Source organism: Paramisgurnus dabryanus, chromosome 11 (assembly GCF_030506205.2).
Source record: "Paramisgurnus dabryanus chromosome 11, PD_genome_1.1, whole genome shotgun sequence".
NCBI classification, from domain to species: Eukaryota; Metazoa; Chordata; class Actinopteri; order Cypriniformes; family Cobitidae; genus Paramisgurnus; species Paramisgurnus dabryanus.
The window spans coordinates 18230686-18258134 of record NC_133347.1 but is presented as its reverse complement, the minus strand read 5'-3'; the positions used below and the strand labels follow the sequence as shown (position 1 = coordinate 18258134).

Genomic DNA, 27449 nt, shown 5'->3' with positions numbered 1-27449 from the left:
TGAATTTCCAGTCTGAAAGAATATCCCAAGGGTCTGGGAATAAATTAGCACACATACAATTCTTATTGTTTCAATATTATGAAGCAAGTTAGTAGTTACACAAGCATTCAAGATCATGTATTTGTTTATTTAAAGGGAACAGAATCTTGATTGCTTATCACACACACATATATTTATATATATAAAACAAGAACATTTTACCTTGTGGTGTTAAGATAATGCTCTCATAATAAAAACAAAACAAAACTGGTGAGTTCAACATTCATAAACAGAAACAAAATGTATGGCATATAACATTATATCTGAAAGGCAACAAAGCTGAAGAAGCCTTCTGCTGTATGACATTCATTTAGATGATGAGGTCTTCAGAGCACACACGGTAAGCACTTTAAGCAGATGTATAATACACATCTTCTCAATGTATATTTTTCTAGCCATATGAGGCAGAGAATTAACACCCTATGGGACAAACACTTTAAAAAGATCTGTTTAATGAATATGCAACAAAGTCTAATACTGGACACCTGACACTGCTGTTAAACCTGAATGACTCTTTAAGGAACAGATTTCAGTCGCATTTAGTTTGGAATAAATCAAACTTTTGCTTTGTATTTAATGCTGGAAGGCTAGAAATGGATGCGAAGTTACAAACACTGAAATTTAAGTAGGAATCATTTAATTCAATATGAAATCTACTTACTGAATGAAAAAACTAAATATTATATTTAAAAAAAGGGGCACGCAGGCAACTATTTTTGTGTCCTTTGCGATATTTCTAAGTTATGTGCACACACAGAATTTGTAGTTTGCAGAATAGTGCGCTTTTAAAAAATGTGAGGGTGAAACATCTTCAAGTCTTTCATATATTATGTGTGAATTCAGCACAGCTGGACCACAAGCTAAAAGCAAGCACTTTCACACAAACACACATACATGATGCACAGGAATGTAGTTTCATAAACAGCTTGAATAAGTGCGCACGAACGTGTCGAAAACATTTTTTGTGCTTTGCAAATGATACGTGAGGGAATTGATAAACTCTGTAGTATACACAACACTGCATTTAGCATATTATGAATCAGATATGATCTTGATAAATATATTTTTTCTTATCCTGAGAAAAAACGTAACATTTGATTAACTACCGAAGGATGTTTGTTAGCTTCACTGAATCACAAAAAAAAGATTTCATTTTTGGTATACTATTTCAGGCAATACACTGGGACAGTACATGCACGTGTGCTGCTATTCTCAATATAGTGTTCACTACAGTATTTTACTGTTTAATGATGAGCAGCATATGAAATGGCTCAACCGGTTACATAAGCTTATTGCTGACCTCCCATATTTCAAGCCACGATCTGTCACAGTCATACATAAAGGTGCCCTTAATCCTTAAAAAAGGCAAGATTACTCGGTGTGTGCTGTAGTGAATGAACAATTCCCATTAGTGTACAATTCCTCTCTATGGAAGTGTTTTTAATTAGGCACTGCATTGAGCAAACAAAACACACTCACGCAAACAAGTGTCTAGCTTGTGAATTAAGGTGAAGAACTTGCTCCAAACACTAAAAGCAAGATCTCGGTTGGTGAAAGGCACGGCAAGCAGCTCCTCGCTCTTCTGAACCGATATGAAAATTACTCAGTGTTACAATTTGCTCAAAAATAGTGACTTGATCTGCATTCCTGCGTTAAAATCTCCCAACAGCAGGTTGAAGCACATTGTCGAGTCATGCAGCTGAGTTCCACTGTAGAGGATTTCCTTGATAAAGCAATTAATCTTACGACGTATCCTAACAGAATTGGCCACTGTGATTTGTTAAAATGGATGTGGGTTGATCTCTGCTAGGGTTAAAGGTTAGATGATGAGGTGAAATTTCTTTTGCGCTGATATGTGTGCCTTCCTTAAGAATGGCGCATGCTCAGGTCTCGAAATACTTGTAGATAGCTGTGACGTAAGTCATGACACTCTGCCAGTCTGGTCTTTCTGTATGGACCATTTCATTGATGTCCTGACAGAAAAAAAAGAATAAGACAATCATTAGGAGAGAGAAAATAAGAAAAAAATTGATGTTTTTCTCTCTCAAGCACAAAGTTCATTCAAATTCTTCTAACAATCTAATCATTGTTTTCTCTGCTGAGCTTCAAGTTCAAAGGTAAAGTATGTCAAGTTCAATGAGAAACATATTGTTTAAGCAGATGAAAATAAGGAAACTATTCTATACTGTGTGCTATAAATAAACCATACCGGCTGAGAGTAAAAAGTTTCCAGATTTTCACCTGCTCTCAGCATACAGGATAGGAGTGGGCTTTATCCCACCTTGAAGATTAATAGTGTTTTACGACATGTCTGCATTAGGTACAGTATTCTTTCTGCAAAAAACCCCCTTACTCATTTCACTACTAAACACACCCATGGTTCAAAATATAGACTCTATAGACGGTTTCAGCAGTAACAACAAACAAGTGGCTTTCGTGGTCACCACGTAACATCCTGTAAACTGCGCTAAGAATAAATAACATCAAAGTACTTTAAATGTAGTTTATTTATCAGGGTTCCCACACCTAAGTTAACTTCCAATTCAAGGACCTTTCAAAAAACTTTCCAGGTCCAATACCCTCAAATTCAAGGACAAATGTGGGGACACATTTTAAGTGAGAGCAATGTTACATCATGTTACCTTTTTAGGTTGAATTGTTACAGTTTCTTTTCGAGGGAACTCCTGCTGCGTCACTGCGGTGACACTTTGGGGACGCCTCAAGTGGTAAGTGCATCTGAATGTGTATATCAAATTCAACCAATGGTGAGGCTCAACGACAAAGACAGGGTGACGCAGGAATCGGGAAGTATATCACTATCTGAAATATTGCCAAAGACGGTGTCACAGGGACGCAGGAAGTATGGCAAGGGAGACGCAGCGTCTCGTTCCCTTCTCAGGGAACAACAGTTACATACGTAACCAGAGACGTTTTCATCTGTCAAACACAACTATGCAAAAAAGCATTTTGGTATGAATCATTATTCGCATACAGATGATATAAGCATTTAAAAGGAAACATTTTAGCACGTGTGCTTAAAAAGTCTAGAATTTTTATGATATTATCCTACACTACACAGGGGAAATGTGAATTTTTCCCCAGAAAACTTCTTGCATAAAATAGATTCAAGCACTTTCAATGACCTGTATCTATATATGTATATTTTCAAAAACTTCCCAGGGCCTTGAATTTTTTCCCCCCAGATTCACAAACTTTCAAGGATTTCAAGGAAACGTGGGAACCCTGATTTATATAACAAGCAAAATAAACAACACATAGATTACCTAGGAAACCAAAACATTTGTTATTTTCAACAAGGTACTTGTTCAGTTCAGTTTAGCAACTAGTCAGACCATTAAAAACTAAAACAAAAGTAAAGTTTGGACCATACGCTTATCGTGTCACCGCACGTGCATCCAATGAAACCGTCTATAAGCTAAAGCCAAGTATCTGGTTTGGATTAACATTAACGCGTTTTGCAGACACTTTTATCCCAATCAACCTGTAGTGCATTCAACATATAAATCGCATCAGTATTTGCATCCCTTGCAAATCAAACCAAAGACCGTCTGGCTGCTAATTCAAAGATCTACCTATTGTGCAACAGGAATTGTTTAAAATTTCTTACCAGAGTGGATTTGATGCCCACGCTTTCAGCTGCTTGGAAGGCTAACGTGAAATTTCGTCTCTGAAAGCAAATAAAAATTCAGTGAGATGGACCAGATAAAACAAGGTGCAGTACCATTGTACTTAAAAGGTGCAACTTACAGCAAAGCACGGGTGACAACAGGTTTAGTCGAGACAGCGCAAGCTAGCATGATGGTAAAGCTACATTATAGCGATGACACTTGTAGTGACGATTCTCTCAGACCAATCAGTGATCTACAGTGTTTTCGCATCACGTTTTGGTATCAGCTCGGCTCGCTTGGAACCCCAACCGAGGTGGTACTAAAAAAAGTATCGGGTACTGCACCCAGTGGAAAAGCTCCCATAAGTAAGCTGACAAGACCCAAAGCAAACCGTGGGGTACTATGCAATGAAAAAGAGCCAAAATTAGAAACATCTTGGGTATCGCGGGCGCCACGGGTGTTTGTACATTAACTGTCACGTGAGACAGAGGTAGTGATAAACGCGATGTGCAAACATCTATTTGTGGTGGCCCATTTTAATTTAGTGGCGGACTGAGAAATAAATAAATGTATGGGAATATACAATGACGCATTTGTATGATGTCACAGCAGTAGGCAGCGCAAATATAACGACACGCCTATAATCCCTTCCACTCCGAAGTGATACTAAACTCGATGGAAAAGCTAACCACGCCAAAACTAACCTAAACTGTGGGGTACTATGCAATGGAAAAGCGCCATAAGTGTGCTTTTATACTACAAACTTCTAAATATGGCTTGGGGTAAATTTCCCACTAGATTTATATTTGTTATTATAAAATAAGTAGTATACTTGCCTTGTCCTGACTGTTGAGCTCCTGATAAGGAATATGAGCTGGCAGGTATGTGTGCAGAACAGCACAAAATGCCAGCCCATCATTCCAGCTACTGCTGAAGTTGGTTATATCGATGTTCTGACAAAGAAACAAAAAGCATGAATCAACACATTTAACTTAAGTCATTGGTCAACACAAGCTTTCTGGACTTCAACAGGTTGGATTTCCTGGTAATAATTAAATACACACAAACCAAAGCAGCTTATAGTTTATTGAGCAACTTGTGTGTGTTCTCTAGAAATCAAACTCATGACCTTGGCTAGGCCATGCTCCACCAGTCAAACTACAAAAACGACAGCTCTGGTTTCAACATAATACATCTGCATACTGTACTGATATGTTAATTGAATCAGTACACAAACAAACACGGCACATTTAATTGAACATTTTAACATTTAAATCTTCTTATCTTCCTGTGGTTTAAAATATGTAAACCAGTCACATATTTCCTCTTCCTACCTTTTTTGCTCTTAACAGCACAATTATGTGTACACTTATCGGTGTAATGTAACTTCATTTTAATGTTTAAACCAACATAAAAAAATATCATGGCATTTCTCTTCCGTGCAACTTTGATAATCATCAGTTGCAATTGGAGCAAAGAAGTTTGCATGAAGTTGTGGTTATCATCTACTTAACATCCTGCATAAAGTGGAAATTCATGTTTACTTCATGCTTCTAAAATATGTGCATCCAACTAAAGCAACAGTCACATAAGTCTGCATTTGTTTATGATAGACATAAAGTTGCAGACCTTATCAGACCTCACCTGTTTTTGGATTTTAAAAGACAACCACACAAGGTATTGTATTGTATTGTATTGTATAATATAATTCGTGGTGGTTATTAGATATGTAGTATAATGAGCACAGAATGAGTCATACAGAGAATAAAGCTTAAGCCGTCTTTCCACTACACACAACAAACAATGGCTGATGAACTGGAAGTCATTAATTCCCTATGGAGAGTCGCAAAGGGGCTGCGTGAGGTGCCGAACGTCTGCAGATTAGTAATTTTCGGAACTGTTTTGACAGTTAGATCAGTTAAAAAATGTGAACTTGTGCGACTACAACGAATGTGATACGCTGACCGGAAGTGATGCATGTCAGTGTATTCCAATTAAAACACTGTGCGAGGTGAAAATTATTAATCCCTTTTTATCAAATCTGACCCCACCGCTTTATTTACATTATTAATTTAATATGTATACGTTATTATTTTAATCTTGTCTCCATATGTTCTCTCAAAAAAATATTGTTATACATGCATAGCTGTTTATTGTTTCATTTATTTGCATTCATTTTGTTTATCCCACTATGGTAAATATTAGATTGAAGGCTGTTGCGCTGGAATGCGCTGGAATGTTACGATTAAACTGAAACTTCATTACGACTACCACTAGGGGGCAAACTCCGTCAATTGTGACCGAATGTCATGTGCAGTGGAAAGGCTTTTTTTCAGCAGAAGGAAGAATTTTAGTGATTTTACTTTATAAAAGTTGCATTGACACATTTTTTTGCTTTAGCTCCTTCCCACCCTTCAATCGGGATTTACTCACAATACTACACCACCTCTCATACCTTATTTCTTACATAATAACCAAATACAATCAAAAAGCAAGAGATATGCATAGATCTGTATTGATACCAACCTGATAACCTTCAGTTTTCTTCTGACACCATCTCAGCAGCGCATTTCTCTTAGAACCGCCATATTCACGAGCCAAAGCGGACAGGGGGTCTTTCCGCTCCTCTCTACAGGAATAATGATCTATGTTACTATCTCAACAACATTGCAAATAATACAAATTCAAATTCATATCACCAAATAGTTTAAACTGGTACTAAAGTTGATGGCTTATGCATAGATTTATTTGGATAGATTTCTTTGACAAAAAAATTAAAATTCACGAAAGATAAACATGTATGTTAGGTTGCGTTAAATGCCTACCGAAGGCGGCTGCGTGCTGTGGGGTTGACGGAGGCCGTGGGGGAGGAGGAAGCAGAAAGGGAGAGAGGAGGTGCACTAGATCCCATGGTTATCAGAGAGGAAGCTGGACCTCCATCAGGAGTGCTGATATCCCTTTTTGCCTCCTCGCTGCTTCTACGAGAGACTAAGCAGTGGAGAAAGACCAGTATGATCACGTTGTCCTTATTGTATTTGTATGAACAATGAGTCTAATAGTCTCAATCTCAAACATGAATTCATATGGCAAACCAAACTGGAAAAGACTGTCTGAATCTATGAAGTGCTTTTATTAATAGTAAAGATCAGCTGATTTGTCTGATATTATTGTCTGACATCTTTTGAAAACTATTAGAACCATAATAAAATAAACTGATTTGAATGTTTTGATGAGACTTTAATTGAAATATTGTCAGTCCAAATCATAATAGCGCCAACTACAAGAATTCATAGTTGGCAGTTTGTTAAAAGTGTTATGTACGGTATCTGTATTGATTCGATTTGGGAAGGGGTTGAGCTAAACCTGTGATGGCCTTTGATGTGTCCATGTTGGCGACTCTTTGAAGAGCTGATGCAGGACGACTGCCATTGGCTGCTCGGAGCAGATGCTCTGCTGCTTAGAGGAAGAGATAGTGTCACAATCCCAGAAAAATGAAAATAAAAGTGCAAAGAAATCAATCTACAGTATACAAATGAAGAAACATTAGTTGGAAAAGACAGCAATGACTCCAAAAAGCTATAAGGGGCCATAAAGAGCAACCAATCACACAGCAAGCAATCTTGCCAATCAAAACACTTTTTTTTTCATGAACGTTGATAAAAGTTTCCAGTAAGTAGTCTATCTTCTCAAAAACAGGCATGACAAAGGGGCGCTATGTCCTGTCTTGCACGTTCACAAACATACACCACCTCCCCTTCCAGTACAATAATGAAAGAAAAAGAGGGGGGAGCATTGAAACCCCACTATTTGTTCATACTTGGTGTATTTTCGCACGAGTTATCACATTTAAGGTCACTATGAGTTCAGTGCTGCTGGGGGAATGGCAGTGCCTGTGACTCCCAAATTACAGCATATGATTATTCATCAGGTCAAGTAAAAGGTTACAAAATTATTTGGCAAAGTGCTACAAACTATTTATTAGCAGTACTTTTATATATTTGATAGTTTCATAAGTCTAAATTGTTTTGAACCACATCAAAGAGCATTTGTGAGGTTTACTTTTGTGAGGCTTTTTCTATTCTTCTTATGAGTGTGGTTCATTACATTGTCAAAAACCACAATGTCTGTAGTCTATGATGATGTCAATTTTGTAGTTATGGTGTCAGTTACCTGGCATGCTGATGTCTGTGTAGCTTGGTCTTTTGTCTGCAAGCGAGGAGAGGGGCTTGGTGGCAGCCATAGAGCCACTGACTGAATGTCTCTGCAGGTCATTAACACAAACACAATATTTAAGCACACAAAAATGTTTTTAAAGCTGATTAGATCATGGTTCACATTTGAAAGGATAAAACATTTGTGTAGCTCAGAATTTTTTTTAAGTATGAAACCCAATATTTTCTAATTTACTACAGTAATGGATTCATATTTCAGTCTTATTTCGGTTCTTTACATGCTTTTTGCTTGAAAATACAGCAAGCTGTTGTCAAATCCGCAGCATATGATCTTGTTTTCACATCATCTGCTCAATATTTTTTATGTAACTAGGCCTGGATCTTTGCCAGCATTACTTTGATTGATGTAAAAATCAGAGGACAAGAGCAAAGCAGCTCCAGGCTGGTCCTGATCTCAGGAGGAAGGAATGTCTGGAGTATCTTTTGGAGCATTTTCTTCCTAATTTATCTTTATTCAACATCGGACTGATAATTGTGTCCTTATATAACCTCACTGCTGAATATTATGAAAAGCAGACCTTGATTTATATACACGGTCAATAAAAAGTGTTACATTATTTTCAAACAATAAATAAATATTTCAGTGGCTAATGATCATTTCAGTGTTTGTTTGGACTATCATATAAATAAAGTTTTATTTTTTGTTATGCTATATTTTTAGGGTAAATGATAAAGGAAACATTAAATTAATATATTAGGAGAAGTAAAAAAACAGCCCACAGTTAATTAAATCGCCCAAATATGTTTGCTTTCTGACATAAGCTTTGGGTGCTTTGACAGTGTAGTAACAGGAACCAAAGCACCCTGTCTCACATCCAGACCGTATCAGAAAATACAGCCGTGTGTAAAATAAACGTAAACGGAAAGAACAAGCCGCAAAGGAAACACAGTAGTTCCCATGAATAAGTGATGTGAGAACTGTCAAAATTGCCAGTGGTCCAGGAAAAAGGAAACTGTGCTATCTTGAAGTAAGGGTAAACAAGCAGGCCTACTGCTTGATCTTTAAAGTGAAAATGATTTTCTCTGCAGTGCTCCATGTCTTTGCATGATACCTGTATGGGTGAGACCGCAGCAGCAGGTGGGGTCTTCATAGGGCTGGGGCTGAGAGGTGTGCGGGGTAAGGTGGTGGGCGCGGCTGTGCTCGCCGCTGCGGCAGCTGCTGCAGCAATTGCAGTAGCATTGGCTCCGGGACCTATGACCACAACATTTTTACTTTTACTTTAAAAAGGGAAGTGAAAAAATGATATGTGTTGTTACTTTATCAAAGCGCTGTATGTGTGTGTGTGTATGCAAGTTAAGTTGGCATGCAGTACCCTGAGAGGCACTGTCGAAGCTTTTGATAAGGGTTTTAACGGTGGGTGAAGGTTCAGATGATGTGGAGGGGCGTCGACTTAGTCCCATCCCCTGCCGGAGCGCGGCCAGATCCCTCTCCACGGCATTCATGTAGTTATACACACGACCACGTTCCTCGTCTTGCCTTTAATAGAGCACATATGTTAATATGGACACTGACTTCACAGAGAAAGTACTTTAAAAAAAATCTTTAGGTATATCCCTTTAGGTATAAGCTGGCCCAAAGTATAATTATGCTTACAAAATTTGGTAAAAATATGCCTTTAGTTTAAATAAGTGAATATATTTCACATTAAATGCTGAAAAGTAATTCTTAAAAAGAAATCAATTGATAAAAATAATAAAACTTATCCCTAAACAAGCAATGATTATATTTGTATATATTTGTGTGTTATACTCTAAATGCATTTTTGGTTAACTCCCAAATGACTCTCTTATAAGGTCAGATTTCAGTTAGGATGCTTTAGATGATTGTTTTGGAACAAGACCACATTTCTTAAACCTCAAACCTAGCGTCCATCATATCATACTGCACTTACTTGCGGTTTTTAATTTCATCCAGTTCTTTGGCCAGTTTCTCATTCTTCTCCTGGGCTTCTTGCAGGCGGCGCCGAAGGTCACCGATCTCCTCCTGTGCTTCCGATTTGATGTCATTAGCAATGACCACAGCAGTCTGCAGGTCCGCCTGGAACTGACGCCACTCTGCCGACTCTTCCTAAACATAAATAACATGCAAGAACACAAAGTTTAATAGGAATAACCACAAACCTGCATTGACCCAATTTGCAGAAGGCTTTACCACACGTCTTGCATGCAAATTTTTTTTGGGCATCTACATGTTTAACTTAGGTCAGAATTTTAGGAAAAGCATTTGAAAAGTTGCTGGTGCTAGTTGCTAGTGTTGCCATTTCTGGGGAGTTCAATCATAAATGCTTAGTGACTATGACCAAGAACGCAAATCAGTCATCATGATTATGTAAGAAAATAATGCACACCCAAGGTTATAATGCGGCCGGAGTCAATTAATCTGCTTATACCACGGTTACCACAAAAATTGATCTGGTGCCTATTTTTAAGACATTTGACAGGTCAGGTGTGCAGCTTACAGAAACATAATTAACACCCATGGAACATTTTTCAGCCAATCAGAATAAAGCATTCAACATGCCAGTGGTATAAATACACAATCTCTCACAGCGACCTTATCACTTACATCTCTGGGAGAAATGCGTGAATGGGTTAAATCATAAGATATGGATTATGTACGACATTAAATAACCTAAGTGGATGTCTGAATATTCACGAATCAGGTTTTAGGAAAATCCTTCAGAAAGACAACTGTGATATTCCAGTGATATATCAAATACAGCAGGCAGGAGCTGAGGAAACTCTTTTAGGGAATTCCTGTCTGTGATCCTCAGATGACCTCACAAAATCCCTGCGCCTGTGTCCTCACTTACCCTGAGTTTGCGGTGCAGGATCTTTATTTCTCGCTCCATGTCGTGCTTCTGATCCTGAAGCTTCTTCATTGAATCTGACAGAAACAGAACGAGAGCATGAAGCGATAAAGGTCATACAGGGTTCAAATTCAGGAACAGGAAAAAATATTCTGAAAAAATGCACAGTAGTGACAATAATTATGTAAATGAGCAGCGTGCTTTAGTATAGTATCTCTGGGATGATAAAGGGGGTGATTAGTTAACATTAACTAGATTTGTATCTCTCTTCATCATTTTCAATGATGTGACATTTTTGCCATAGTAAACAATGTTGAGTGTGATATTGTGAACTGCAAAGTGAACATGTTTATAAATGACTGGCGCCACCATGTGGTGAGATGAGGAAAACACAATTGTGTTTTAGTAGCAAGCAAACTAGATATTTACAAGCTAAACGGTCTTGAAAGGCTGTTGCTACCTTTTGGTACATATTTTGTTATCATCCAATACATTTTTTAAGGATTTCCCTAAAAAATATGCAAAAATAGACAAATTGTGATGGTTTTGCATGCCATTTAGATACTTCCTTCATTCATAAAAGCTTGCGAGCATATGTTATGCATACATTCTGCATGCGATAAATGTGCCGTACGATGAATTTAACTTACTTTCTAGGTCGCTGATGATAAGGTTGTCATGAAGTTTGACTGCTCGGTGCTGCTCAACTTCATCCTCCAACTCAAAGATGGTCTCTTTCATGTCGCCGATCTCCCGCTCTTTTTCCTGCATGTCCTCACGTTGCTTCTCTAGAGCCCTCTTCTGCTCCGCCAACTCTTTTTGCACCTCGCTCTGGAAGTCCCTGTACTCTGCATCCAGCTACACCACCACACAAATAAAAAAGAATCAAACAGGCTCCCAACATTTTTTTGTGAGTACATGTGCTGTTTTTTTAATGCTCACCTTATTGAGGGTGTCCTGTAGACATGCCACCTCACTGCGCGAGTGTCCCAGATCGTCCTGCAGTTTGGCGGCCTTGGCTTCGGCTTCTTCCTTGTCTAGCCTGACCCCTTCTAGGAGCTGGTGGATATCGCTCTTATCACCAGCATTGTGGATGGAGTAGAGCTCAGCAACCGTTTGCCTCTCTTGCTCCAGTAAGGCACGGCATCGGCTCAGCTCAGCCTGGTCACCATTTACAGCGGCTTTACACTCCTCTAACAGGGCGGCTATGCTACCCCGCTCCTGCCTCTCCACATCTAACAGCCGATCCATGTGATGGTTACGCTCTTTCAGCGCTGCGATAACACCCTGCGCTTCGGCGTTATCCTGCTCGGCCATCTTCAGTGTGTTGCTAAGGTGTTGCTGCACACCGAGGAGCTGCTCGCGCTCAAAGCGAGTGTTGTCCATGAGCTCTACGTATCGCTGCTCTAACTCCAAGTATCGGCCACTTTTGATGTCCTCATCCACTGAATAGGACACACCGTGCTCGTCCAGCAGCGAGCGGAAGTACTCGATTTGACGGCCACAGTGCTCTAGTTTGTCGCTCTGTTGGCAAAGAGAGTCCATAAGCAGCACCTTTTCTTCTCCGAGCCGTTCGTTCTCGCCATTTAGCTCCTGCGTTATCTGCTGCAGGTCTGCCAGCTCCTGCAGGGTCGCTTGGAGCTCCTCAGCTGTGCTGTGTTGGTTTTCCTCCATCTGGTGTATGCGCTCTGTCAGACACGCCACCGAGACCTCGCTGGTGTTGCCGCTGCTCCCTTTACGGGAGGAGTTGCGACATTCCGGAGCGCCACCTTCAGACTCAGAGGACGACAGGGAACCGCAGCCAGAGGGGGCATCCAAAGCATCGTCACTGGAGGTGACTGCTTGGTAGACCTCACTAGACTCACTGTCCAGGTTGTCTGTTGAGCCACTTCGCTGGCCACCTGCCAGAAGGTCCTCCATGGAGCCCGGTGCAGATCCCTCTACAGACGAGACCACAATGTCTCCATGACCTCCACCAACCCCAGAGGAGGAAGGGTCAGGACTGGTAAGATAGACAAAGTTTTTTTCAGCCCCATCCAATCTCTGCTCCAGGGAAAAGCCCAACGCATTAAGACGGTCCTTTAACATACGATTTTCATTCTTAAGCAGGTTGAGCTCTCCACGGATAGCGTGGTTCTGATCCTGTAGGAGCAGCAATGTTGACTCCACATCTGCAGCTGTGATCACGGCCGCAACCTCCCTCTCTGGTGGTCTTTCCTCTTCTTCTTCCTCCTAAAAGTATTAAAACATTACATTGATTTTCCACCACAATTTTACACAATCACAACTGATCTGACATACTCAAACGGGACATATCATGAAAATATGACTTTTTCCATGTTTAAGTGCCATAATTGGGTCACCAGTATTAACCTAGAAAATGTGTAAAAGAACAACCCATTAACTTTTTTGACAAACCCTTCTCTGCAAGCATGTGAAAAAATAGGACGTTGAAATTTGGCTCCCCTTGTGATGTCAGAAGGGGATAATACCGCCCTTAATCTGCTCTATCCAATCACGAAACTGCCATTTAGTGCAAAGATCACCTAATTGCCATTTTAAAAGACACACCCAAAAACAGCACATTTTTACTCACACCTACAAAGTTGCAATTTTAACATGCTATAATAAATTGTCTATATGGAATTTTGAGATAAAACTTAACATACATACTCTGGGGACACCAAAGATTTATTTTACATCTTTAAAAAGTCCCCTTTAACAATTTTCCTAACAATGGTGCAAAGACTATGCATATGCAATACATCTTTCAACAGCATTGCCTTCGCTGGATGCATGCACTAGATGTTATAAACAAAATGTTTAAAATCAAAGCAATAATGTGAAAGTTGATCATACCTCAGGCAGTCCCAGCTGAACCCTCATGTCCCTCAGCTCCCCCCGTAGCTGCAAGATTTCCACGTCTTTGCTCTTGGCCAGGCCTAACAGATCTTTTACTTTGGCCTCCAGGGCCACCTTATCGTTTAGATGTCCGTCAGACTTTGATTTGCTCATGCGGCTCTCCGAGTCTGATGTTTGGGCCTGTCCACGAGAATGTCTGTGCTGGGCTTTGTCAGAACTACCAGTGGATGACTGCTTCTTACTGCTGGAGTTTCTGGAGTTACGCAAACGATCTCGCGAGGAGTTGGACTCTTTAGAGGCCGTGGATGATGCTCGTTTGCCGGATGGGCCTTGTAAAGATAAAGACAGAGATACTGAATACAACACTACAACTCATGTGCTAAAATAGTTCATTTGCTTGAGTATTTTTTGCAATCATTGCCATAACCATAATTGTATTACCTTGCACTAAATTACTGCTGTAACAACTCTATAGACATGATGTTTAGAAATGCTGCATTACCCAATAACTACAAAATCTTAGTAGGGGTGCGCAGGGCTTTGAAGTTGAGCGTTTTCGTTTTTCCAGTATTTTTATCACACTGCCAAAAGACAATCTCCTGCAAATTATATTATTGTATAATGTTTTTCCAGAGAGTTGATGATAAACGAGTGTTTTGGTGGAATGTAAGTAATTTTTTTCATCATATGTTTTTTCGGTTTCTAACTTGGGTGTGTAAGATACCAAATCCAATGCTATGTCATATTAATCAGTATCTTGATGACTAAAACATAGCATCGTTTTGAAATATGTCTGCAGGTCTTAGCAACTATTTTGGTGGGCTTGAAAATATTTTGACCCAGCGGGGTTAATTGTAACGCTGTGTTAGAACTGACCCCTCAGCACTTCCATATAAGAAACGCTTAGTTAGCGTAATTCTTGCCGTTGTTTTAAATAGGCTACACACGAATGATTGCTGGCTGCCAACAAAATAAATGTGCCTGTCTTATCAAAAATCGTGTGTCAAATTGATTTTTGTTCATATCTTTAATATTGATTGAATAAGGTAACGTCAAAGAATCATAATGAAATGAATGCCTAAAATCAGACTTTGATGCTCATTATCTCAGAATTTGATTTAAACTGTAGTATGGTTATTACAGACTGGGTCACATATAAAAAAAGTTTTTATCATAATAGTGCTGCTTTTTCTCACACATTTGGACATTTGTATCCATTATAATTGAACTTTTGTTAGAAAAGGGCTGGATGAATGATTACAGTGTGGACACCTGTCTATTATAGACAGATATATAAACAATATCCACTTCAAGTATATAGAAAAATAGTATTGAAATATTTGCCTGCAAACTTAATTTTTAGCAAGTGTTACACCTAACCCCCTACCTGTTACAATGAACTCCACCTATGAGGTAAGTTGTAACGTTTGCACTTCTGTCACATTTGGTGTAATTGTCCCATAATGGTAAGTACTAGAACCAAACTTCAAATGTTCATTTGTAGCAGAGATTTGTGTGTTGCTTGTGCAAAACATATAATTAATCAAACTCAAATATTTTTTGAATGATTAAGCCAAAATCAAAAAGCGTTAGGTTGTGCCCCGCTCTCCCCTACAGCATAACAATGCATATCCTAAATAATCTGCATTAATATAAAGTATCAAGAAGGATCAAGAGGGAATGTTTATTATAGGTTTCAATTAAGATACCCGAGGTGGTCTTGGTCTTGCTATCAGGGTTGTTAGCGTTTGAGGAAGTTGAGTGAGCAGAAGTCGATTTCTTGCTCTTGGCAACACTGTTGTTTGGGCATACACTGCTCCCAGCCATAGCAGCTAAAAGATCATCATTGCTTTTGACCTGTTGATCAAAAACAAACAATTAAACCAAACAGTGAAGTTTAAAGAAAGGTGAACACAAGAAAGAAAGTGTGGTGCTGGTACCTTGGAGAGTGGCGCTGTGGTTGGGCTCTTAACAGCAGTTTTGCCAGCAGAGGCTCCAGCTGTCACTGTGTCACCTTTACCTCCTCCACTCGCTGCCTTATTCCCCACTGGCCTGCCTGCTTTCTTCATACTGGGCTCGCTCCTGCTGATACATCTACCCCTCAGTCTGTGCAAAGTGGGAGAGAGGTTACAGTTGACAGGGTTATTGTGAATGTTAAATGTAAAAATATTTTCACCTATCGCACTTATTGTGCAAAAAAACTACAAGTAGGCCATACTGTATGTACATCTGCAGTTTGACTTTACAGGCCAGTCTATTTTGCGCATTTAAACATCCTTGATCCAAATAATCCTGATAATACTTGTTCACGGCCACCAGAGGGCATACAGTCTTCAAATAGTAAGGGTAAGATAGTACTGTCATGACAACTGACCATAAAAGTGTCTTGTTTTCTCATGGGTACCAAAGGGGTCCTATTTCTAAAATACAGCTATTAATTAGGTCATCACTTCCTTTCCTTTAAAGGGGACATTTCACAAGACTTTTTAAGATGTCAAAACAATCATTGGTGTCTCCAGAGTACATATGTAAAGTTTTAGCTCAAAATACCATATAGATAATTGTATTATAGCATGTTAAAATTGCCACTTTGTAAGTGTAAGCAAAAATATACAATTATTGGGTGTGTCCTTTAAAATGCAAATGAGCGGTTCTCTGCACTAAATGGCAGTGCCGTAGTTGGATAGTGCAGATTTAGGGGTGGTATTATCCCCTTCTGACATCACAAGGAGAGCCAAATATCAATTAATTTTTTTACATGCTTGCAGAGAATGGTTTACCAAAACTAAGTTACTGAGTTGTTCTTTTTCACAGTTTCTAGGTTGATAGAAGCATGACCTAAACATGGAAAAGTCAGATTTTTATGATATGTCCCCTTTAACGCTCTATGTGTAAGGCTGGCAACAAATCTGAGGATTTTAAGCCCGATTTGCCCCCTTGGTGATTTGAAAGGGGGCGTTACCCGATAAGTGTTTTATCACAGCTTGATTTTTCATCAAGGCTTTCCCAAGGCTACTAAAAGAAACAGCCTTTATAAGAAACAGCCTTCTGGCAAACTTAGCATGTTGTTGACTGATGCTGAGGACCTAACTGGTTTTAATGAGAAGGACCTGCTTACATGTGCCTGCAGCATAGCAAGCCGCAAATTAAATGAGCGTAAAAGCACAGCTTGTCATCATATGGGCTAAAGTCTTACCATGAGTTAACAGAACGTCTGCTAGTATAATGCTCTTTATACGCCATGGAAAAACAGTGCCTTAAAAGGCAGCAAAATCTTGGATGTGCTTCGGACGAGATCATCATAACAATACCAGAGACCATCTGCAAAAAGCAAAAACCTTCAGCATTTTTCATAACTTATTTAATAGACAAATTCCAACTCAAGAGTAAAAGGTAGGATCTTACAATCCAGCAGTTATATAACTTTATTATCAATTCTGGGGTAATTCATATGGGTATCACAAAAACAATGCCAGGAGATTTTTGCTGTTTAGATATAATATTTGAAGAAAATTTAAGTAGGGAGTTTTAAAGCAAATCATGCCTTAAACAAACTACTGCAATAGCAAACCTAAAGGCCACAAAGTTAATTTAAACAATCAGGTCTTTCTTTGACCTTCTGAGAGCCAGCATAAAAAGTGACATTTGTTTGGCAATGGCATCATACTTTTATAAGCTATGACAAGGTGAGTGTTCTGCGATTGTTTGTGGATGGTGTTGATCTTTCCACAGATAGCTCATTTAATGACTCCCTGTTGTCATCTCCTGTCTGATCGGAGGAAGCCAGAAGGTTTGCTGCTCCTTCCACTCAATGGTAGAGAAAATAAGGCTAATATTTTACAGCTGTTATGAGGCAGTGGATGGGTGTGTGGGAGAACTTTTGCTTCATTTCCAACGTACAGACCCCCCAATGGAAAAAGGCTGCAGTACACATTCCCTTAAAGGGAGAGGCATTTGGAGCAACAATCCAGACTATATTTTTTTCTAAACTGTCTCGGGAACCATACTGACATATTGTGTCAGTCTTCCCAGAATGACCGAAAACTCCAATATGAATTGCTCATTCATTTAGCGTTTTAAAAACTACAATACATCTGAACTATATTTAAAAAAATCTATCATACGTATAAATCAAGTAATTTGTACATAAATGCCACATATATTTTTTGTTATAGTTAGTGATAGTGTGACTGACACTCTCACATAGTATAATTAATAATCACTTCATAATCATTATTAATTATTGTCAATAATTCTCTGTCAGCAGAGAAAAAATGTCACAGAAAAAAATATGAAATATAAATAACATAAATTAAATAGGACAAAGCCATATCACTCAAATATCATACCAACATAAACGGAAACCATATTGCCCTACTTACAAATGAAGTAAGCTATTTTCTGCCAAACTATTTCAAACATACTTGCACAAAAATAATGTTGTTGCCTGACAATGGTTTCAGTACCAAACAGCTCCTACAGCTGTACAGGTGGTCAGAATGAAGTGCGGATACGCTGTCACAGGAGGGCTTGTCAGTCAGACCACCCGCTCCGTCCAAAGTATTCCGCTACCGTCTTTATACTTTAAAATTTCATCATGCGCCGCATGAATCCTTTTGGGCGTTTCATACAGTATGCAGTGGGGAAATCGCTGCGCGGCTACGGCTTTTCTCAAGTAGGCTAGTGGAAGAGTTTTGTGCAGCATTTAGTGCAAATATGTTTTATCAGGTAATACATATTATTTATTACGAATAAATAATAATGAAAAAAGTTCAAAAGTCGGACTGTAAGCGAATAAAACTGGCACATGGTTGCTATTCAAACCATTATTAAAACGGCTGTAATCTGTTACCACAATAGTACCTGATCTGTTTAAAATTATTTTATTGGTATATGTCTGCTAAGGTGTTAAATAGAAATTAGCCTTTACCCGTTTCATTAATTTTTTCTATTTTTGATCTGAGCGCACAATCAGAAAATTGGAAAACGAGTCGTAGGCCTATTTGTTTTTTTTTTCATTTTAGTTCAGAAAATAAATAATAGAAAAACAAGTCGTTTTTCTTTATTTTCTTTTTGGTTTAAAAAAAAAAAAAAAAAACGAATGAAGGAATTATAGGAGCCATATTTGTAAACTGTTATTGTAAAATAAAAATAGTACTTCCAAAATAATCCGACGGGCCAGAAAATATTGCTGTTGCCGACCCCTGCTCTAGGGTTTGAGACCCTTAAATGTGGCTCCTACAAATGACCAACAGCAACTTTCTCTCTGTGTATCACTCATCCCTTTTAATGAGGTCGTTAGGAAGCATTTGTAATTATGGTTGTCATAAACTATAGGTATATGCAAACAATGAGCGACTTTCGGGAGCAACTACCAATGAGAGGGCAGCAGTGGCGTTCATGTCATCCGTCTCTTACCAGTTACTGCAGTGGACATTAGTCTGTTAGGTCGCACTCATATCCCGTTAACCAGACTACTGTCCACTGCAGTAACTGGTAAGAGACGGATGACATGAAGGCCACTGCTGCCCTCTCATTGGTAGTTGCTCCCGAAAGTCGCTCATCGTTTGCATAAACCCAACTTTGTTGTGTCGCTAGACATGCGCACTTCTCCAAAAAGTCGCCAAGCTTTCATTGAGATAAATGAGATCATGTAGCTCTGCTACTGGTAGTCATTGACAGTCTAAAGAGGGCATAAAGCTGATTTCTTCTATGAAGCGAGCCAAGCGGCCATTAAAATGTGCTGAACACAGACTCAACACTAAGACGTACAACACCAAACATTTCAGAGATGTCTGCTGCACACATGCATAAACAAACACAGTTTCACAGAGTAAATCAATTACTGATAGCAAAATACATCTATTGCCCAGTAAAGAAAACAATTTGAGCATTAGACACAAAAAGGAAGCATATGTAAGTCTAGGGGTCTGTTTTTCAACACTGTCTTTCTCGTCTAACCATAGATTTCTCTCCTGTAAGAAATGTGCAGGATGGGGTCACATTATGAGGTATGAACTGCATGTATAACACTAGCACATGATTTATGAATAATATGAGGTCATCCTAACACAACGGACCCTGCCTATGCAAAGACACACGTGACGTGGACTGAAATCTCTCACTGTGTTATTTCTGTGCCACTGAAATCAATAAAACAAAGTTGTATAAATAATGCAGATGGCACATCCCCAAACTAAAGCCACTAGAGGAGTCAATCTTGCAATGTTAAGATGTTTAAGTAAATGGCAATGTTTGAATAAACCTCACTGCACTGAGAACTGACTGGTTTCTATTACTGTATGAACTTTCTATTTGCAAATGTGTGTTACAGACTAGAGCACAGAGATGGCACCATTTGTGTAGTGTACTTTATCAAAGTGTAAAGAGGAGTTTGGAGTTGTGCCCAGAGTGCTTGGTTACATCATTTGTGATTGAGTAGACGTGTGTAACAAGAGAGGGAATAAAAACTTAGTTTAGACAGATGTGTTGTTTTGTTTTTAGATCATGAAATCAACGTCACCAAAGAAGTTTGTTTTTGTTTGTTAGGGGAATTTAAGCTTGTTCAGCTTCCCATAGAACCTAGCATTAAGGGAGCAAGGGATGTAGGTTGTTTTTCTGGGTTGAAAGCATGTTTGTTTGTTCCCTGCATTTTGGTGACGAACGTTTTATAAACAAGGCAAGGCCCGGTTCGACTCTGGATTTGCAGATCGTTTAAAGGGGCCATGACATGAAAATCTGACTTTTTCCATGTTTAAGTGCTATGATTGGGTCCCTGGTGATGCTATCAACCTAGAAAATTTGAAAAAGATCAACCCAGTAACTTAGTTTTGGTAAACCATTCTCTACAAGCACATGAAAAAATAGGTCGTTGAAATTTGGCTCTCCTTATGATGTCATAAGGAGCTCTTATTATAATAATCCAACCCCTTAATCCAACCACAGCACTGCCATTTAGTGCAGAGAGAAAATAATTCACAGAACAATTGAGTTTCAATTTCAACAAACCACCATCATTGTGATCAGTGTTTGCACTTGATCTGTACATGTGCATTTTAGAGGACACACCCAGAACGGCACATTTTTGCACACACCTACAAAGTGGCAATTTTAACATGCTATAATAAATTATTTATATGGTATTTTGAGCTAAAACTTCACACATGTGCTCTGGGGACACCAAAGATGTATTTGACATCTTTAAAAAGTCCTGTGACATGGGCCCTTTAAAGCTGAATAATAGAGCAGCCCCAGTGATAAAAAATCCCAGTCATGATTTTGGAACCGGTAAGCAAAACAACTTCAAATGTTTGTGTCAGCACATAAGAGCATACAATGCAAACAACACGATAGTTAAGTTCATCAAAAGTTATCTAGGGATAAAGCAATGATGTGTGTGTTGCATGCTTGTGATTAGCTCCGCCCACGGTACACCTTCAGAAGCTAGGCTGCTTTCGGAAAGAAGTGGTACAGCTTGATCTTCCATGTACAAACCTAATATTTACTAGAGCTGTAACGATAAATCGTACAAATGCGCGTTTTCTCAATGAATGAATTTTCATGAATTACGATGAAATCCCGTCACATCCCAAATGACCAAATGCCGTAGTATACGCACAAGCTGTGCATGAAACACAGAATCGCATTCAGAATCGATTTCATACAGGCATTTTATGGGACACACGATTAATCGTTACAGCCCTAAAATTTACCCTCTGTTTTGACCGAACGACATACAGATTATGACACAAATAAATAGGTAAAAAAATGGTCGAATCAATTAAGGCTGAAACGATTAGTCGACTATAAAAATTTGTCAACAAATATCTTTGTCGAGTTACGTAGTCGTTTAATTTCACTTAACCCTCATGTGTTGTTGGGGATGTTTTCATCCACTACAGTTTTTTTTACTCTTAATTTGGCCGTAACTTTCTCTCTGTTTTAGCAAATTGAATGATTTTTGGTGACAAATCTTATATTTACATATATTTTAAGAAAATGCTTTGAAATTTTTTAAAAACTCAACGATATACCGTGGGCAAATTTACTACCCTTTCGTGTTGTTAGTGGATGAAAACATCCACTAAATTCAACGGCTGTAAAAATTTATCAGATGAATATTTTTTCCAATTATTTTTTCATAAATCTGTTAATTAACCTCAGTACTGATCAAAACTACCAAATCTTCACAAAAATTCCATGATTTTAACCCTTTAATTGCCAAGTTTATAAGGTGTGTCACTGATTTGGGGAAAAAACACACACAAAATGACACATTTTCAATATAAAAAGTGATTGTAAACTGGATTTTTGTTTACCTTTTTCAGAGTCTTGAACATGTCTAAGATTGGTAAAAACATTGGCTTTGAAACATTTTTAGTTTTTGTGTAGCATCAGTTTAAATTTTTTTCTCCCTCATTTATTGTTAGTGGCTGTTTTTGCCCCATTGACTTCCATTATAACCACATTTTTTGATTGCAGAGCTATGACACCTTTTTATCATGCATTTTTGAATGTTGGTGTTTTTTCCTTTTGCTAAGAGGTCAAATTTGTAATTTTTACAGTTTATCACCATGTGGCACTATTAACCCTTTAGTAGCCCTGTGCAAAAACAAAGCTTAATTTCTGGCTTGTACATTGAGTTATATGGAGTATAACTCCATAATAAAAGCATATTATTGTGTGTGTGTGTGTGTGTGTGTGTGTGTGTGTGTGTGTGTGTGTGTGTGTGTGTGTGTGTGTGCCTGGTAATTATCACGTTGTGGGGACCAATTGTCCCCACAAAGATAGGAATACCAGTGTCTTTGTGACCTTGTGGGGAAATTTTGATGTCCCCATGAGGAAACAAGTTTATAAATAAAACAAAATGATGTTTCCTGAAAATGTGAAGTAGGAGAAGGGTTTTTGTGATGGTTGGGGTTAGGGAAATTTTCTGTAAAAATCTTCTCTGCATCGGATTTATGAACATCAGTTATTATGAACACAAAAACAACTTCAAATAAATTGAACAATGAAGCAAGAGTAGATGATGGATGGAGAACTAAACAATCAAACTAACTTTTAGTGTGTATGTGTGTATGTGTGTGTGTGTTCAGTATTTCCAGCAGGACTTGCAGCATTTCACTTGGTGCTCTCTGCAAGTGTGTCCACCACAACAGATGCAAGTGCTGACATGTTTGTTCTTTGCACCAATTGCATGTTCCCCTCTTCACTCCTGAGCTGCTGGTGCCTGCTGGTGTCTGTGGATTTGTGTCTGGAGAGACAGCTGCAGGAGACTGAATCTCTCTCACCAGTGCAGTAGCAACTGGTGTGCGAGGGTGATGCTCTCTCCTCAATATTGCTGCAGAGATTTTCCCAGGTCATCTAGGAAAGACTTCTCCTAAACAGCTTTTCACCTCCCTCGTGCATGAGTTGCTGTCCCTCCAGACAAACTTGCAGAGAGCACCAAGTGATATGCTGCAAGTCCTGTTGGTATGACTAAACACTTATGTGTTCATAATAATGATGTTCATAAATCTAATGTCTAATGCAGAGAAGATTTTTACAGAATATCTTTTTTTCATGCACATACACACACATACGCACACATACGCACGCACACACACACACACACACACACCCACACACACACACATACGCGCGCACACACACACACACACACACACACACACACACACACACACACACACACACACACACAAAATGCTTTTATTATGGAGTTATACTCCATAAAACACAATGTACAAGCCAGAAATTAAGCTTTGTTTTTGCACAGGGCTACTAAAGGGTTAATAGTGCCACATGGTGATCAACAGTAAAAATGACTAATTTGACCTCTTAGCAAAAGGAAAAAACAACAACATTCAAAAATGCATGATAAAAAGGTGTCATAGCTCTGCAATCAAAAAATGTGGTTATAATGGAAGTCAATGGGGCAAAAACAGCCAATAACAATAAATGAGGGAGAAATTTTTTTTAACTGATGCTGCACAAAAACTAAAAATGCTTCAAAGCCAATGTTTTTACCAATCTTTGGCATGCCCAAGACTGTGAAAAAGGTTTAAAAAAATCCAGTTTACAATCACATATTATATTGAAAATCTGTCATTTTGTGTGTGTTTTTTCCCCAAATCAGTGACACCACTTATAAACTTGGCAATGAAAGAGTTAAAATCATTGAATTTTTGTGAAGATTTGGTAGTTTTGATCAGTACTGAGGTTGATTAACAGATTTATGTAAAAAAATTTGGAAAAAATATTCATCCGATACATTTTTATAGCCGTTGAATTTAGTGGATGTTTTCATCCACTAACAACACGAAAGGGTAGTAAATTTGAACAATGCACAAGGGTTAACCTAATGTAAGGGCCTGCAATGTCGTGATTTGACCACTACAACGCTGTAGCGCTAGAGTGTTATGCAGCCCTTAAAAATCTGTGATAGAAAAAGATAGATGAAAACACAGCACCAATTATGGCGGAGTGCAAACGAATCCAAGCGAAAGTTTCTTAAGTGTTAACTTAAGTGTTTTCCAATTGTTGCTACGTTTACTAACTTAGCAGTAAATCTCTTAGATAAATGAGAATGCACTACTACTAATAGTAATAATATTGACAGAATAATATAACGGTTACATAATACTTTGTTTGTAATGCTGCTTAGTTTTTGTTTATTATTTTTTCTATTGAAAGAGAACAGAATATTTAAACATAAATTTAATCAAATATTTTGTTTGTAATGCTGCTTAGTTTTTGTTTATTATTTTTCTATTGAAAGAGAACAGAATATTTAAACAATTTTGGACAGAAATCCGAAAAATTAAGAGAATGACCAGCTTATAAGTTCATTAAAACAACTATTTTAAATGCTGAAGTGATTTTCCCTCATTATTTATTAGTTAGAATATGTATAACTTAACGTTTTAACTAATTGAAAAGCTAAAAATCGTTCAAAACGTACTGATTAGTCGTTAAAATAATCGATGCTTAAGGGCTCGTTATAGTTTTGCACAGGTCCTAAGGCGTAGCCGCGACGGCGTAGGTTCCGTGACGGTTTTCATTTATACTTTTGCATCATCGTCCGCGTCAACATGCAAACACACGCGCAGACCGCTGGTAGGCAGTATCCACGTGTGTAACCACAATAGCTGCGCGACCGTCAAAGAAGAAGAAGCTTTGCAAGTTAGCCCACAAACGAAGAAGAAACAACAACTTGTTGTGTATGATTTGAGAAGACCAGCAATGATGGAAGTAAATAAACAAACAGCGACTTTTGTTGCAGTTTGAGTTAAATCACTCCTCAACTTGGCTCATCTTTGTTTTCACCGTCGCAAACGGAAATACCTATGACACAGTTTTTTTACCTGACGGAAGGGGTTCTGGTAGACCAATCACAGTGCTTGCGGTCCACGTAGAACTGGCGCGCTGTTAAAAATTTGGCGAGGTGCACGTCAGGCTACGGATAACCTACGCCGTAGAGCTTACGCACGACAATAAATCGGGCTTTAGTCGATTAATCGTTCTAATAATCGATAGATTAATCAATTTGTTGCAGCCCTAGAATCAATGTTACCACACATATTTGTGTTGCCACACACACCTGCAACATGAAACAGGGGTGGGGTGAGATATGTAATATTCGATTATGCCTGTGTCATGTATACTTGGACAGAGAGATTGAACTTGTAGCTTGATAGCAGCTTATGTTAACACTAATGGGGCATCAATTCTTCTACATGCAAATGCAAATCCATACATGCTGCACACAACAACACAACATAACAGTGTCAGCTCTACAGTAGGAATGTGTTTGACTTGGAGGTCTATATGGTAGTAGTTTATTAGATCTTAAGAGGCTGGCCTCCAGCTTGTTCACTTGGGATGACTGTCCTGCTGAAGTCTGAATGAGATCGGTCCAAACGGGCTGTAAGTCTTATTGCATAAGTCTCTCATTCCCTGGACACAACACTGTTTTGATGAATAGCTTCAGGGAAAGACATTTTCCATGAAGGGAAAGGAAAGAGTGAAGAAAAATGGCTTGTGCTTCAAGAAAATCATTGCACTGGATCAAATGCTTTAATACCTAACATCTATAAGCTTTTAGTAGTCTTGTTTGCCATGGAAAAAAATCAATATACGCCAGTAAAATGTAAATAACTCTTACACTTCTATTTCAAATGGCACTTTAGAAATCATTATTTACTTACTTCGAACTTAACCAATACAAATCACATGATCCTACTTTTCTCAAACTGACACAGAGGCTGTGTCTCGAACATTAGTAAGTCTACCTACCTAGATAGCATTTTGGGGCTTTTTGCGTTCATGAACATTAGAAATAAAAGCAGAAAGCTGCCATAGTATGTAGTTCACTAGGTTTGAATACAACGAATGAATGAATGAATGGATGGATAATATGCCACTGCTTTAAATCTAAATGAAAAGTGGTCTACAATCAACAACGTTGTTTTCCTTAGGAAAGTAACAAATAAATAGTAGTGTAAACTAGGACACTTTTGACATTAAGAAAAATGTCCCAATTTACCCGAATTCACCCTAACTCTTGATTGATCGATTATTAGGGTGTTGACAAGCCCCATGCAAGTCAAGACTCTCTGCTAGCTACATTACATTACAACAAACGTGACAGATTTCGCGCCACACCAACTTGATATCTAGGCAAACACAAGAAAACAAGACAGTTTTGTGGCATCTAGACTCAACACTGTAGTCTCGTCTTTGTCACAGCACGGGTGCAAGTTTACAGGCTAGCCGCTAATGCTAACAGGATGTGCTAGTTGAGGGGGATGTAATATGAAAGAAATGTCTCATTTATTACCTCGACTCCCTCCTTTCGGTCTGTATAAGCGCTTGTCGGGATAGATGGTCTCCTTTGTGACGTTTAAGCTTAAACAACAGCAGGTATTCCGTGTTTTAGTCGTCTGTTGCATCGTTTCTAACGGGAAAATAGCCGTTTCATGCTACACTGACGGCTGAACACTACGAGCGCAGCAGCGCGACTGACAGACAGACGCGCGCACACACTACACGCGCACTTTGCTCCCACCTATCATATTTGTGTGTCCATTGTATTTATTTAATAGTAATAAACTGTGCAACATTAAAAAAAAATCATAAATAAACCTGACAAGTGACTATCATTAGACATTTTATAAGAACGTACAATTAAGTGCATTTTTTGCATATAGAGTATTTGTTTTGTTTTTTCAGGGTTGAGACACTTTCGGAAAAATATTATTTAAATAATTTAAAATGCTATAACAGGATTATAATCTGATAAAAAGTTTAAATATTAATAAATATAGAGCTCAGAGATGCCAACCTTCTGTGTCTGACGTGTTTTTGTAAATAATTTTTTTTTCATCAGACTCTTAATGAATTCTGCCAAATAAACATCATTATGGTCCAAATCATCCATTTAAAAAAATATTGATTTTATAAATAAAATTTTACATTAAAAAAAATGAATGAATAATGTGGTACAATTATATTTTGTCTACAAAACTAATTTTAGACATTTAAACATACAGATTTTTAGGAGCTGCTAAATGGTCTTTCAAGGTTTTAAAACAAAGACAAAAAATCTGCTAATCTAAAATTCCTTTATCTATAACCTGGCCTGTTTTTCCCCCCAGAAAAATCCCTTAATTATCCGCAAATGCAGTTGCTGAGTCATGGTGGTTATAAACCATTAATAGCTGCTGCAATAAAGCTATGTTTGAACAGCAGCACTGAGAATAATGCATGTGACAGCATTAAATATACATAGTGTATATTGCACCAGTACACAGTACTTAATTTATGGTTCCAGTGTTTTGCTGACACTTGCTAATTTCCTGTCCAAAGACATAAATCAG

At 38.3% G+C, this 27449-nt stretch overlaps 1 protein-coding gene across 2 annotated transcripts; it reads right to left on the bottom strand.

Annotated features, from left to right (window-relative positions):
* Positions 1-106: 106 nt before the first annotated feature.
* specc1la (sperm antigen with calponin homology and coiled-coil domains 1-like a) lies at positions 107-26577 on the bottom strand. Of its 2 annotated transcripts, none has more exons than XM_065247219.1 (17): positions 26411-26577; positions 15513-15678; positions 15282-15429; positions 13570-13901; positions 11653-12942; positions 11361-11568; positions 10714-10787; positions 9793-9968; positions 9214-9377; positions 8953-9092; positions 7839-7929; positions 7032-7124; positions 6494-6656; positions 6195-6297; positions 4505-4621; positions 3668-3727; positions 107-2012 (listed from the first exon to the last, which is right to left on the bottom strand). In XM_065247219.1, exons 2-17 carry the CDS (start codon positions 15639-15641, stop codon positions 1923-1925), a joined length of 3378 nt encoding a protein of 1125 aa, XP_065103291.1. In that variant the 5' UTR covers positions 15642-15678; positions 26411-26577; the 3' UTR covers positions 107-1922. The 2 variants fall into 2 exon arrangements, with proteins under 2 accessions (XP_065103291.1, XP_065103292.1); XM_065247220.1 differs by having other exon boundaries at positions 7032-7121.
* Positions 26578-27449: the final 872 nt, after the last annotated feature.

Bases quoted from the DNA above. Each gene is read 5' to 3' on its own strand.
- specc1la (XM_065247219.1), bottom strand. From the start codon at position 15,641: ATGAAGAAAGCAGGCAGGCCAGTGGGGAATAAGGCAGCGAGTGGAGGA. The intron at 13,902-15,281 runs GTATCTTAATTG...TATCTTTACAAG, and splicing joins CAAGACCAAGACCACCTCGG to GCCCATCCGGCAAACGAGCA. The intron at 6,298-6,493 runs GTAGGCATTTAA...TTATTCCTGTAG, and splicing joins ACAGCACGCAGCCGCCTTCG to AGAGGAGCGGAAAGACCCCC.